The sequence below is a fragment of the Strongylocentrotus purpuratus genome, unplaced genomic scaffold (assembly GCF_000002235.5).
Source record: "Strongylocentrotus purpuratus isolate Spur 01 unplaced genomic scaffold, Spur_5.0 spur5_scaffold_8, whole genome shotgun sequence".
In the NCBI taxonomy this organism is placed as follows: domain Eukaryota; kingdom Metazoa; phylum Echinodermata; class Echinoidea; order Camarodonta; family Strongylocentrotidae; genus Strongylocentrotus; species Strongylocentrotus purpuratus.
This window is the reverse complement of record NW_022145614.1, coordinates 8168367-8183117: the sequence shown is the minus strand read 5'-3', so window position 1 is coordinate 8183117 and position 14751 is coordinate 8168367. Positions and strand designations below refer to the sequence as shown.

Genomic DNA, 14751 nt, shown 5'->3' with positions numbered 1-14751 from the left:
ATCCATCCATTAATTTCTTCCGGGTTAACCGAACCGGTGTTTACTATTTGGACGGGCAGAATGTCACAATTTTTCTTTTGGAGTCCAGAAGAGGCAGCAGAGAAACAAGTCTTGCAGATTGGTGCCTCAGCATGTGGTGCTACCGGTGTCATTAATGTTTTGGTAAGTTTTATATCATCAACTGATGCACTCCAGCAAAGCAAAGAGAGTCAATGCTAATTACAATGCGTATTGACCACTAGGGCTGCTTTACGTGTTAATATGTAGCATTTGAATACCTGAATAGTCAGAACACTCATAACACACAGATGCACACAATCATAGCGATGCGGCTGATCGGAAAGTTTGACATTGGACTCACAATTTAAATTTTTAAATTATTCTTTCTAACATCGGAAAGTTAAAAAATTGTATTTTACTGCTATTTAGGTGTCACCAATCGTCACTAAAGTACCGATTTTGAGTGAAATCAGTTGAGTTTTGTACAGTGGTGTTTGAAATGTTGAAAATCAATAGCACAGCTTAGTTTTAATACACAGCCAGGATAGTATATATAGCGCGAACTAGACCAACATTTCTGTCTCTTTCGTTCGTTACCCTCTGATTTGGGTAGGGTCGTCTCCTCTCTAGAGGAGTTGACCCTATATACCCAAATCAGAGGCGAACGAAAGAGACAGAAAGTTTGGTCTAAGCGCGAAAAAGCTAGACCGCTCCTGTTGCTGGGGTAAAGGTCAGCGGGACAAATGTTTCGCACAGAATTTAAAAACGAATAGTCAATAGAGTGCCTCATCTTCTGCTATATTTGTAAACATTTTATCAATTTCTTTTTCTGTTTTTCTTATGTTATTCTTTGTTCTTCCATAATTCATCTTCTTTTCTATCTATAAACTTTCTATTTATAGACTATTTATCATTTTCTCTCTCCCACTTTCCTTATGTTAGTCTTTGTTTTTCTGTCTTTCACTTCTTATGTTATTCTTTGTTTATTATTCTATTATTTTCTTCTTTACTTCTTTTGTCATGTTATTCTTTGTTTTCCTTCTATCATTTTCTCTTTCTATTTGTCTTAATACACCAGTTTACGGTTACGGACGCCATTTAAACAAAGCCAATAATCTCTAGAGGTCAGTGGCTTATGCGTAAATTAAGATTGCGCCCATGCATTATGATGATATTACTGCCTGCGCGCTGCATTGTGCGCTTACATCATAATTTGCATGGGCGCAATCTTAATTTACGCATAAATACCGCTGACCTCAGGTCATTGGCTTTGTTTCAAAGCCAATTACATGTCTGCGCATGCGCAGTGATGTAACCGTAAACTGGTGTATTACATCATCTTCTCATCTATCTTTCCATTATCTATTTTTGACAGACATATGGCACATTATAAATGTTCACTATTATTATTTGTTATTTATCATTCTTCTTTCTATCATTCCTCATGTTATTCTTTGTTTCTTCCTACTATCACCTTCGATTATGTTATTCTTTTTTTTACCAAACGTTCTATCATTTTCTTCCTACTATTCCTTATCTTCTTTGTTTTTCCTTCTATCACTCAGATTTGGTTTGGACAGGGGTGTGCCGCTCAAGCCTCGAAACCCCTACCCATTATTAGGGGGCATTTTTCTCGAAAAAAAGACCCATTTTCCACATTTTTCGGGTGTATTTCCACTTTTAATGAAAAACGTTGCAAATATTGAAAATTTTGAAGAAAGAAAGACCCATTTTTAATGGTACAGCGGCACACCCCTGTATGTCCTAATATGTGAGTATCACACTTTCTTTTTCTGTCTTTCATTATGTAATTATTTGTTTCTTCCTTCTATGCACCTTCTCTTATTAGTCCGGCAGCCATCTCGATATACCTTGTTTTAGGGTCTATAGTTTTTTTTTCTTCGGATTATAGTTCCTTAGACCATCAATTTGAAGAATCCGATTGCTGACACTCTGTCAGCATTGAGCAATTTGAGATATGTGACGTCATACAAAATGGCCGCCAAAATCCCCTTTTTAACCAAAATTAATGATATAAAAAGTTTAACAGCATTTTACTACTTTAAATGGCAATCAAATATCTTGATTTTTTTTCTAGAATCATCACTAAATAAAAATCGCGATGTTGTATGATCACAAATGATATGCAAATTTGCATAATTCGGAATGGCGCCCTCTATAGACACATTAACTTGAATAGTTCAAAATGATGGCCAAATACCAATTTCTAACATGAGATTATCATATGTAATGAGTCAGATGCACTGGATACAGTGAGTAAAAATTGTGCTGCACATTTATTTTTATTTTGTAATTTGATACTCGAAGAAAACACGGTTGAATTTTATGCTCTCTGTCCAATAGATATGAGGTGGCATATGGTGATAAATGCCCATTTCCAGTGACAGCGTTAAGAAACTAGATTTGTATTCTAGATTCTTTTAAATTAACCTAAAAATTACGAACTACCAATACGATACAGGACTATATCCGTTTATAAGTTTGCTTCAAAATCTTGAAATTTGTTTAAAAGCCCTCTAAATTGTTGGGAACCCTAAAATATTCCATGCGGAAGAGGGTGTCATTTAACACTTAATTCTGCAAAGTGAGGTCGTGACTGTAATGCGTGCTCCCACACACATGTTTGCAAATGAGCTCTCTTAACATTTTCTACAAACGCTTCAGTAGTTTGAGGTAGTGAGGCAAGGTTTGGGGGTATTTGGAGCTTAGTACGTAGACGTCTGTGTCATCCACTAGGACCCTAACATACATCTTCTCATTAGCATCAATTCAAATCGCTTGCTGTATTTTGATGTTGCCTGCTTCATCATAACTATGTTGTGGACAGACCTTTCCTTGGCATGACATCACTGCCTGGAATCACTTCAACAGGAACCTCATCTTGACGGTAAAGGCCTGCTTGTGCTTTTGCCTATTTCTGAGCACCCAATCATCCTGCAGACTCGCGCAGATAATTATGATGTCGATCAACTGTAGTTTGTTGTCATGAAAAGATAGTGAAGTTAGCAACACTAGAGACACGTTTCAACAACTTCTCTCCTAGCTTTATTGATCTTTCCAAAGCTTTTGGCTGCGTACAACATAAACGCCTATGGAAGATTATTAGCTAGATGGGCTTTCCAGCACATATAATTCAACTCATTCAGTCGCTCTACCAACACCAAGAAGCAACAGTAAGAACAGAGAATGGCTACACCGAAAGGTTCACTATTGGTCAAGTTGTCCGTCAAGGCTGCATCCTATGGTCAAGTTTCTGTTGGTGGACGAACGATCACCAACCTAAGATACACCGACAATACAACACTCTCTGGCGTATTGATGGGGAAGGGTTGGGGGGGGGGGTTGGGGACAGTTAAACCCCCAAACAAAATTCAAACTGTTTTTTCTATATATTCGATACCAGTGATTTAAAAATGTTGCTGAAATGACATGATTTTCCTGGTTTTTTTCTCACTTTTTAGTAAATTATTATTTGTTAAGCGTATGTTGGAAAATGTCAAATCCTAAATTCACAGTCAAGCAAAAATATGCTTATTTAAAAGCCTACATGTCAGGGTCCGCAGAACAGCGGGGGTCAGGGGACTCGAGCCCCCTCACTTTTTGTATAAAGTATGTTAAAGAGAACTAGAAAGAAAGAAAGTGACCCGAGGTGAAATGAGGTATTAAAGTATGTTCATCTTACAGTTAATAAATGCCTGAAACCCTTGAGCTTCCGGGGGCTGTGCCCCTTGAACACCACGCCAATTTGCGCTCCACTCTTCCTGATCGTAAATACTTCACCCCCCCCCCCCACCCCGCTTTTAAAAAAGTTCTGCGGGGCCTGCATGTATTAATTATATGAGTGGTGGTGATGCAGATTGTTTTTCTGCCCCTCTAAGTGTTTTTGCTCAATATGCCACTGACAACACTTATAACAAGAACATCAGAAGAACTACTAGAACTCCTTAAAAAAGAGTGAAGGATGCAAGTGAATAATTTGGACCCTACCTCAATGTGAAAAAAAAACAAGATCATGATTGGTGGAAATTAACTATATGCAACAGAGCATGGTGGTTGATGGAGAAGAAGTTGATCAAGTGGACAAGTTTATATAATGTTCTTGGGTCAATGATTGTCAAGGAGGGTGGAAGTTCGGCAATATCTGCCTTTGAAATGTGGTGTTGGAGGAAGATACTTGGGATATCATGAAGAGATTACAACACCAACGGACACAATTAATGTCCATCATCGGAGATCAACCGCCACTTGCTACCAGGATTGACGGTACAAGCTACAATAGTTTGGTCACGTTAGCAGAAGATCAGGAGACAACCTTGACAAATTATCATTCAAGGTACCTTTGAAGGAACACGTAACAAAGGAAGAGTCAAGCTCAGATGGACTGACGACCTTCGGGAAATCACTAGCCACCCTCTAAATACTAAAGACACTCTACCGGATTGCAGGAGGCAGATGCCGATCAAAAGGTCTCATCAAACGGGTCACAAGGGTGAGCCATGATCTATATGACAACGACGACGACGAACAGTAAGAGATAGTTTCTTGGAGGGCAGCAGTGACGCGGGACTCAGTTGGAAGACTCTCGACCCGTTATGACCTCTAGATACTCTCGGATCTGTCAAACACCAAGCAAACATCACCAGATTTTCATCTACAGCAGAGCACAACCATCAATGACTGTACAAGGTTGTTCCAGTGTCTCATGCCTGGCTGACATCTCAACTTTTGTCAAATTCTATAAGTCCGTCTTTGACATGGGAGTGCTCGTTTCCAGAATCATCAACAAGTGCTGTTGGGACTGCTGAAAGCTCTTATGACAAAATGTCCTTGACATTGACCTCTCTTGAACTTGTCTGCAGTCCTATTACTCTGGAGTAGATCAACTTTTCATAGACTTTCGTACCCCAACATTGACTTCTTCATGGCTGCCACGGTTTGAACTTTCTTGGAAATTGTGTCATAGAATCCACCAGGTAATTTCTTTTGAAAATCATGCATCTGTGTAGTATAGATGTCAACTGCTTTATCCACATTCACTGACGTTGGAGCAATGCTGGTCTAAATAAAGCCTATCAATTGAATAATAATGTGTGCCGTAAAACCACTTCTCACCGATTTGATGAAAAATTAATTCCTTCATAGCCATTTTTTACTTGACATATGTAGGGTAGGTGTAGGGAATTGGAGACTACCAAGCTTGAACCCATCACTGTCTGTCCGTGTTGGCTCCAATATTGATATAGCGACATTTGTGGTCTTCAAAAACACTACTGCATATATCCAATTCATTTCGAAGACTACAATGCGTTCTCTCTCCGAGAAAATTGGCAAAATTGACCAAGATAAGCAATTTTGATCGTAAAATTTTGCTCTGATATAAAAACACAATTTTCACTGAATGTTGTGGTGTATGCAGATATTTAGGGGTGGCTCTTAAAAATTAGTTTTAAAAGGAAGTTTATGAAATGTGCCAACCATCACAGAAAGCTTATGGCCATTGTGTGTTGTGAATGGGTGTTGCAATTCACATTATGAATGGTATCTGATCAGAAATGTGTGTAGGTAATTGGGGACACCAGTTCTAAGATTGGGGCCTACTTCTCCCGAGTTGTCCATTTCATGTTGAAAGGCACTATCATGAAACATATTTGGTTGTACAGGTCACCATTCTAATTTGAATGCATTTAATTTTAAGAAGTTGTTTCTATGCTGTGAGTTTGATCAATGTAAAAGTCATATTGCCAGAACATTATTCTGAAAGTATTTTAACATAATTGAGAGCACCTTTATTACTGTAAACAAAAAACTACAGAAATATTTTGGGCCACATTGTTTTAAAATCGTTTCAAAATTACAGTAAGTTCATTGGCTCCATGTATCTCTTTCAAAAAGTGTTTGAACTAACTATAACAATCCCATTTTCATTCAAATTGTATTTAAAATGTCTTGATTTGTAACTGTCCCTTATAACCTACACATGTACGTAATGAGAGACCTTTGGTGATGACGTCATTAATCATTGTTATCTTATTAATCAGTTACATCATGACCACAATTTCGTTACTAAATAAAGAGAAAAAATACTAAAGAGAATACAAAAATGTCTGTATGTGTAACATTGATCATGTTTATGTAAATTATGCAAATGTGCTTTAAGGGTCTTCCATTCCCCACACCTACCCTATCTAAATTTGTACCAAACACGATGAAAGATTAATGCAGCACAACTGCAATTGTTACCCCCAAAAAGCATTTAATATGATTTCAACGTGACATAGATTTAAGAAATTGGCATTTGGCTGGCACACATATTTTATTCAAATTAATATGTTTATAGAGGGCGCTTTTTCAAAATATGCAAATAAGCTGGTCATCTATGGCCATGCAACATCACAAAATATTTTGTTAGTGATGGTCCTAAAGAGATACAGACATTTGGCTGCCAAAATTTGTAGAAAAAAATCCTTATTATATATTTATTATTCATTTTTAAAGGAAAATCATGTAATTTGGCGGCCATTTTGTATGACGCCATATATCTTAAATTGCTCAAGGCTGACAGAGTGTCAGCAATCGGATTCTTGAAATAGAAGGTCTAGGCAATCAAAATCCATTGAAAAAAAAACTATAGACCCTAAAACAAGGTTAGGCCAATAATCTGGATTTGGCTGCCGGACTATATGTTATACTTTGTTTTTATCATTCTATCATTTTCTCTTTATCTTTCCTTACATTATTCTCTGTTTATTCGTGTACTGTAGGCCTACTCTCGTCCTCTTTTTTTTAACATTCCCGCCAAAAACACACTCACTTCCGGTTGAAGATCGCTTTCTGGCACGGTTTATGTTTACACTGCACGCTAGATCTGTCTGGGGCAATCTAGGAAGAGAACCGGTCCAGAAGATCACTTCCTGGACCGCTTGTCTGTTCACACTCACAGTAAGACCAATCTAGCCTAGATCGATCTAGCCTGAATCAGTCTAGGAAGTGAGTGAGAACGAGGTCATAGACGTCACATATATATATTCAGTCTATTAAAGAGGATTTAGAACATATTTCAATGAGAAACCATTTTCAAGGGAATCAATAATGTTGTCTTTTTAGACAGGGGGTCGCTAAACCAGGTTTGACTGTAGTTTCATTTGTATGAAATTGAATGCGGAATAGCAAGAGGAGCAGAATGGCGAAAGTTTGAAATACATCAGACCAATAATAAGAAATTCACAAGTGTTTGAAATATGAGATCCATGCCTATGTCTATGGGTATGCCAATCGCAAATTGACGTTTAGGGCAATGGATTCAGTGGATTGTGACAAGTCATGGGACAACTTTCCTGCTTGTTATCTTCATATATTATTATTTAATCTTTTTCTCCTAAGTGCCCTCTCCCTTGGGACAGTACAACTCTAAATATGTTATATGGGTAGCATGTCAATATTATGAAGGTCCGAGGCATACATTTTGAAAAATTAACATTTAAGTTACCGGCACTTCATCACAGTGATATTGATTACAAATTTAGAGAAGTTATAACTTTCTCATTTGTTTTTTTTCCGATAGAAGTTAGGAATCTGGTTGGTGTAGGAAATTACCACTGATCAATTTTCGCAAGAGCAAGAGTCATGCAAATTTGTTGATTATCATGTCAAATTTCCTCATATCCCTCACCTGCTTCCCACCAATCAAACTTCCTAAAAGTGCTTTAATTCTTTAATCATGTACTATGAGAGATTCAACAATGTGTATTCATTAGGTAAGATACTTGGCCAAACCTGTTCTTCGTGGTCTAATTTTCTTCTTGCATAGTAACTTTTGAGATATATCAAGAATAGGGTCATACATGTGTGCGTTGTATGGTCATGCATTTCAATTTCAATTTTAATTCAATTTCAATTTATTGTCCAATATTGAAAATTTGTTTTGCTCACATTTTACAAACGTAAAGAGAATCAAAATAAGTTTACATACACAATATATCATTTATATTGACATAGAAATTCTTCAGAATATTGCTATACAGACATTTTCTTATGTTATTGCCTATTTTACAACTCCTCCAGAGAGTATTAGACCTTCCCAGCTCAGTAGAGGAGGTGGCACCGCACATCAACACCCGACTACGGGCCGAGGATGCCCCCGTCATCGAGTATCTCCACTCCAGGAGTGTGGCAGGGACGACCCATGAAGAACTGATTGCAGGGTTGGAGAAGAGCTCACAATCAAAGGTCTTCGCTCGATTCTTCCCCTTCCATCCGAGGAGAGATGTGAACCTTTCTGATTGGCTCAAAGGATGGATGAGGCAAGGTGAGGTTAACTCAAGTCTCATAGAATACGATAGAACAGCTAGGGCAATGTTGATGTTGTATTTTCACTGTTTTATCAGACATCAATCATTATTTCATGATACTGATGTTATAGTTATGATTTTTGAGTAATATTTTGAGTCACGCTTTATGAGTAAGAATAGAATTAATAAAACACGTTACCGTAAATCTCAGTGTTTAAGATGCACCTGTATATAAGACACACCCTTATTTTGGGGGGCCGAGTAAAAAAAAAAAAAAAAAAATCTTGTTTCTGTGTATAAGATGAACGCCGACTTTCAATTTTTTTTCGTTTGTCCTTCTCTATGTGCATAGGAGTTGTTGGACTGGCTACCCTCAACCTTCAACGAGCGGTACCCCAAGGGTACCAAGTACCAGATGCATGGCACCATCAGATGATCTATGGTGTAGAAGACAACAAGATTTACATGTGCAATCCTGTGGTGGCCGAGTCTCATGCAGATGTTATGGAGCAACTATGTAGTGAATCAGTGCTCTTGGTAAGTTGTTAGGTTTCATTTCATTTGTTCATTTATTTTCATCTTCATATAAAAAACAATAGATCATTACAATATTATACATATTAAAAAAAATACATGCAATCATACATGTTAACAGTATCAAAGAGACCAAATTTACAAGTCGAAAATGAGAAAAGGGGAACTAAAATAAGGCCAAAAGGCCTTGTAAAATTATAAGTTTCCTGAAAGTATAAAATTGTCATTTGGTTTTTTCTTAGAGCTGTGTCATTCTTTCATGTTCTTGTGATTTTGAAAGTTATGTTCTAAGGTCAAAGATCACTAGTTTTTACCCACAAGACTCTCTTATGACTAGTAATTTTGCATACACGTACATTGCTCCGAATGTAACCAAACCTGGATCAGGGCAACATTTATATAATTTAGTAAAATGTGGGCAAGACAATATCAGGCTATGGCCTTGAGTCACTCAAAATGTTATTCATGCTCCTGAACTGTGAACCCATAGAGCGCCAGATAAAATCACAAAGTTGATCTTGTACATTCTGGCTATACACAAATTGTTTTTTTTAGATATTTGGCACTCCTTGAAAAAAAATTATATGCTCATTTCAAAGTGCCATCTGATGACCAACATTTTTTGAAAGAAAATCTCCTTCAAAAATGCTGAAAGAATATTGTTTTGTCTTATTGTGTATTACGGTAAACCTGCAGATACGTCGGTCAGATATCATGAAGAGATACTCAGCTGAGGAAGACTTACGTAAAATAGAAGTTCATCCTGATATGAGATGGAGAGAGATGAAAGTATCAGGTAATAAACTAGTGTTGATTTAAATATGAATCATGTATTCCATGTTTCTAAACTTTTTATTGAAAAGTAGATAATCAATAGCCTTAGGCCTAAAAAAAAATGATGCTGTATTGCCATTTGCGACCGACCCAAAAATCTTGAAATCTGCGCTCAGCTTTTGATTATCTTTTTTCTTACTGTTTTTTAGAGAAAAAAATCTATTTAAGCATTCAAAACTGAGAAATATCAGCACAAAGAGGGAGTAAAGCTACAGTCACAAAGGTTTGTACGAATGATTATTTGTACGAATCTCCGTTTTTCCATTGTCTTCCCGAATATCCATTATTTGAAAATCGTTCGTACGGCATTCGTAGCAGTTCGTAATGGCATTTGTGACCGAGGCTTAAAAAAAAGAGATTTCCGACTGACCGACCCATGATTTGGCACCTCAAGGGCAATGCAACATCTTTTTTTTAAGGCCTTATATATACTGTTGTTGCCAAAGGAAACTGTTAGAAAATATAAATCAACACAAGTCCTTGATGTGTTTGAGAGTGAAACTGCTGATATTGGTACAGAGATTTTTACCTCAAAGATACGTATCATCATTCACCTGTACAGATGATCATGAACTGTCATGATAACAAGTCCTTGGTGTACATTAAGCTTCTGATTGCTTGAGAGTTCTAGTTACTTTTTGAGTTTCATTCAATCACTACTTTAAGCATGTACTTCAGTGTTTTGTTTGTTTTTAGTACTAATAAAATATTCAGCAAAGCAGCATCGTTATAAAAAAAAAATTGCCTACGGGGTACATGTTTGCAAAAGTAATCTTCAGACACGCATTTGTCATGTTCTTTTTCTTTATCATTCCACGAAACATCCTTCAAAATGAACCAATACCGGTAGTTTGAGAGCTGATTCCTATTCAAATGCTGTCTAATATTTCCACATTACCAGTATACCCTTCAGGTATATCTTGCCTTTATGTTTTTTATGCATGCCATACACATACCTGCCAACCACCCCGATTTAGGCGGAGTTTCTCCGCATTTTTCATACCAACTCCGAATTCCGAGTGCATGCCTCAAAACTCCGATTTTTTTATTCATTTTTTTTTTTTTTAATATTTTTTTTTAAATTAATATTTTGTGTGTGCGTCCGCCATTTTCAATGGAAAAATGTCCATTCTGTCCTGTAAAGTATCCTACAAGCATCTCACATCAGCAATTTGGGGATGTTTATTCATACCTGCGTATAGCCCACGTGTATTTATATTACATGTGCAGTTGATACGCCGTGCATAAACACTGTATACATTGGCGTGTTTTCTTCAATGCTTGTGCGATGACTGCGATCGTGGAAGCTTGTTATTTACCGGACTTCCTCGGATTTATTTTGGATTACTACTACTATATACCTTTGCAAAATAGGGCTCCTAACTGAGGTGGGTAGTGAAGCATGTAGTTTTGTGAGTGTTCACATTTCAAAAATTGTTTATGTGTGGGGCGAAAAGGTTGAAGGAAAAGGCCCATTTGCACCATTAAAATGGAGAGAAAAAAAAATAGACCCTAAAGTCCTGTGTACCCCCCCCCCCCCCCCAATCTACGGGCTACTCCCCCAATCCTTCGGTGGTTCGCGACCTCGTAGTCCATCCAGAAAAATTTACTCCTAATTTCTCTTGTCTCAGGTTGGCAGGTATGCATACATTCCAATGCTACTATGTTGCAGCCCTCTTCTTTTCTCTTTCTCCAAGCTCTCTATCCTCTTCTCCTTGCCTGATCTCTTTTTTCTTTTCTACCTTTCTTCTATTTATAATGTATATTATGTATTTGTGTAGTCGGGCGTACCCATTACAAGCTTTGCTTATCGGCATTCGCGCCTTCTTCCTTGTAATACAAGTTCTTTAATTATATTTATGTTCCTACATATAAATTGTATTGTTTGAACAGATGTCAAATATGTTGTCAAATTGAATGGAAGAAAATAAATGTTCATTTGAATTGAATGGAATTGAATTTTGTGATTTATAACGGAAGTCCTCTTCCTCTCAAACTGCACTTTTTACTTTCAGACCAAGTTTACAAGATCATCGATGAGGACATGGCCATCCCGCTACCAAAGACCGCTGCCTATGATGTTCTGAGGGATTGTCTTTTCACCAGCCATGTGACGATCCCTGCGGCGTATCAGTCTGGTATCACGTTGTGTGTAAGACAGGACAATATCGAGGCATGTCAGAGGTTGACAGATGCTAAGCAATTACCCATCTTAGAGTCTAGAAAGAACGAGGAGGAGGAGGAGGTGGAGGTGGTGATTACCTCTAAAAGGACTGAGGATTCAGCTTCAGGCGCTGCTAGTTTAATACCATAGTGGAATTTCTATCATTATTATGACTTTGTTATGATTATCATTATGAGTGTGTGTTTAAGTAGTAGTCAAGTCTTGCCCGAAGAGTGAGAAATTATTAAATTTTGTGATTCCTCGCAAATCTAACTTTATTTCATAATTGAATTGAATTCCTTTGTCTACTGAGAGCCACAAGGATATTAGCTCTATGTATAAGTATAAGAACGAACACCCTTCTTGCCATCAGATTTGATTATTTTAATTGATCTTTTGTTTGTTAAGCTCTGCATGGTATTACCACTGACCTTCAGAATTATTGGAAGAAGTAACACATGAAGAAGACGACAACAACGATATTGATTCACTGTGTGGATTTAGAGGGATAGTTTAAACATTAATGAAATCAACTGCTGTACAGCGCCACTAAACATGTGTCCCAATATGGATTCTTCATCCTGATGTCAACAAGAGGCAAATATGTTTTTAACTTTAAATGCCTACTTCCAAGGTATAAATGTTATTTTTACCCGATTCTCAACCACGATTCCTAAAGACTTGAGTCTAGCCTATACTGTAGCTCTGTCAATCTCTGGCTGTGTCAATTAAACTACAGAGCCAATGGTGTGCAGTAGACCTACAGTCTCAAAGTGCAGACACTGTTACGCACAACGGATGACAAATGTTTGTGCTTGGCAAACTAGGTAGTTGATGGCTGAAACCAGTTTCTTTGCTTTTAGTTATTACTTTCTAAGCCTAGGACTGCATGAACATCATGTTCATGATCATGGCCTTTTACGTTTTGATTATTAGCATCTCCACTGTCATCATCATCATCATTGCTTCCCTCCACCACCAAATCGTCCCACGTCTCACTTTATATTAGCTTTTCTTCTTTTTTATCCGAGCCTGTACAAACGATATCATGTCTTTCCACCTCCCTCACTATTCCTATCAACACTTGCAAGTCATCGTTTTATCATCTGCATCGATGTGCAATCATCACATTTCATTGTGGCGTCAGTTTTTTCTGTACCATCTTCATCAAAGCTGCTGTCGATATCATCCCTCATTTGGGATCATCTGTACCATTCCTCAAGATACAAGTGTTTTCTCCCGATTGGAGATGGACGGAATAAACAAATGATGGTTTGATGCTTACCAGCCAGATAGTCTAGCTATCTGCACGTATATCTGCATACATATCCTAGCTAGCGCTTGGAGGCTGGTTTCACATACAAGTTCCCTCCATCTACAGTATTTTGTTTTGATAAATTTGTGCGGTTCTGGATTCACCAAAGAAAAAATAAATCAGTGCCAAAGTCTTGATCAAAGACCAAACATTAAAAACACGTTGACGTTAGGTTGGGAAAACCTACAAAAGAAAAATTGCTTAATGTCAAATAAGGGCTCATGAGGTGATATATTAGCAGATGTAGTGTAAATTGAGATTGTTTAGGAAGAAAATGGTGATTGATCTCCCAATTGCTTCTTACTTTGGCTATCCCTATGCAATGTGTTCTGTACAACACAAGTCTTCTTTTCATCCCTTTCACTCCCCCCCCCCCCCCCCCAAATATAAGTTTCTTGATATGACCATTGACAGATGGTACTGATACCAGAAGTTATTGTTAGTCAAAGTCATTCAAATAAAGTTTTGATGACATACATAGATAAAATACTTTTGTCCGAGATACATTGCATGTTCTCGCCCAAATGCTCTTCTCACACCTGTGCAAGGCACTACTTATAACCCACTAGTCGGTGACAAAAAACAAATATTTACAAACCTGGTCTGGTATTCTAAGGCAAGACAATTCCAAAATATTCTATTTTTGTCTTGATAAAAAAGCTTGGTATTCTGAGGCATCTTTTTTTCTCTGATTTTATCTTTTTTAAAACCTAAATCTCTTGCTCAATTCTTGCGTGCCCATTACAGTTATATGGGTGATACGCTCTAACACTAATGCCCTCTTATTTTATGTGAAAATTGGGCTATTTTATCTTTCGGACACACAGTAAGTGTAAATTTTTTGGGAAAAGTATGCTGCTACTTGTGTGATTGAGAACAACAACAAATACCAAGTGCCCTGTATCGACTATTTCTCAAGGAACATTCTTGAAGGGTTATCGAGTTGTATTTTTAGATTTTTGTAGACTAATATCATACTTGCAATGATGCATGTAACAGGGCTTTAAAGCATCTGAAACGACCTCTGTCATTTTTCAAGAAAATCTCAGCAAACATGTTGCACTTTTGAGGCACACATAATGATAATTTTTAAATTATGCATTTGCAATCCTAGAGAATGAGAATGAAATGTATTTCATATTTCTAATTTGATATCGTATCACAAAAGGGCAATTGTCTTAAGGAGATAGATTGTCACTAAAATGATTCTCAGAATACTGATTTTTTTTAAAATGTTAAGGTTATTTTATACGAGATAAGTGAATGTATCAGAATACCGCCCCATTACTTTCAGATGCCATTTCTACTTGAGTATAGCTGTTCTCATTCCACGAGTTCATAAATTCTAATTTGCTGATGTATTCTTTTGCAAGTGTGTCTGTGTGTGTGTGTGTATGTAGGAGAGTGCTAGTATTGGCCAGATTTTTAGTGCAATAATGGAAAGGAACATCCATCATTTTTGTTATTTTTTTTTTTTATCGAAAATATTATCTGGTGAGACAAGATGACTTGATGGTACCGGTAGTGTGTAATGTCTGCAATAGACGGGCATATGACAAAGTTCCATATTTATGTACATGTAGTTCCATCTCAAT

General features: G+C 37.2%; 1 protein-coding gene across 1 annotated transcript; it reads left to right on the top strand.

Annotated features, from left to right (window-relative positions):
• The first annotated feature begins 3 nt into the window (after nt 1–3).
• Nucleotides 4–12139, top strand: LOC100891091. Its single transcript, XM_011678628.2, has 5 exons — nt 4–162; nt 8083–8326; nt 8662–8846; nt 9540–9639; nt 11693–12139. Exons 1-5 carry the CDS (start codon nt 61–63, stop codon nt 11989–11991), a joined length of 930 nt encoding a protein of 309 aa, XP_011676930.2. The 5' UTR covers nt 4–60; the 3' UTR covers nt 11992–12139.
• Nucleotides 12140–14751: the final 2612 nt, after the last annotated feature.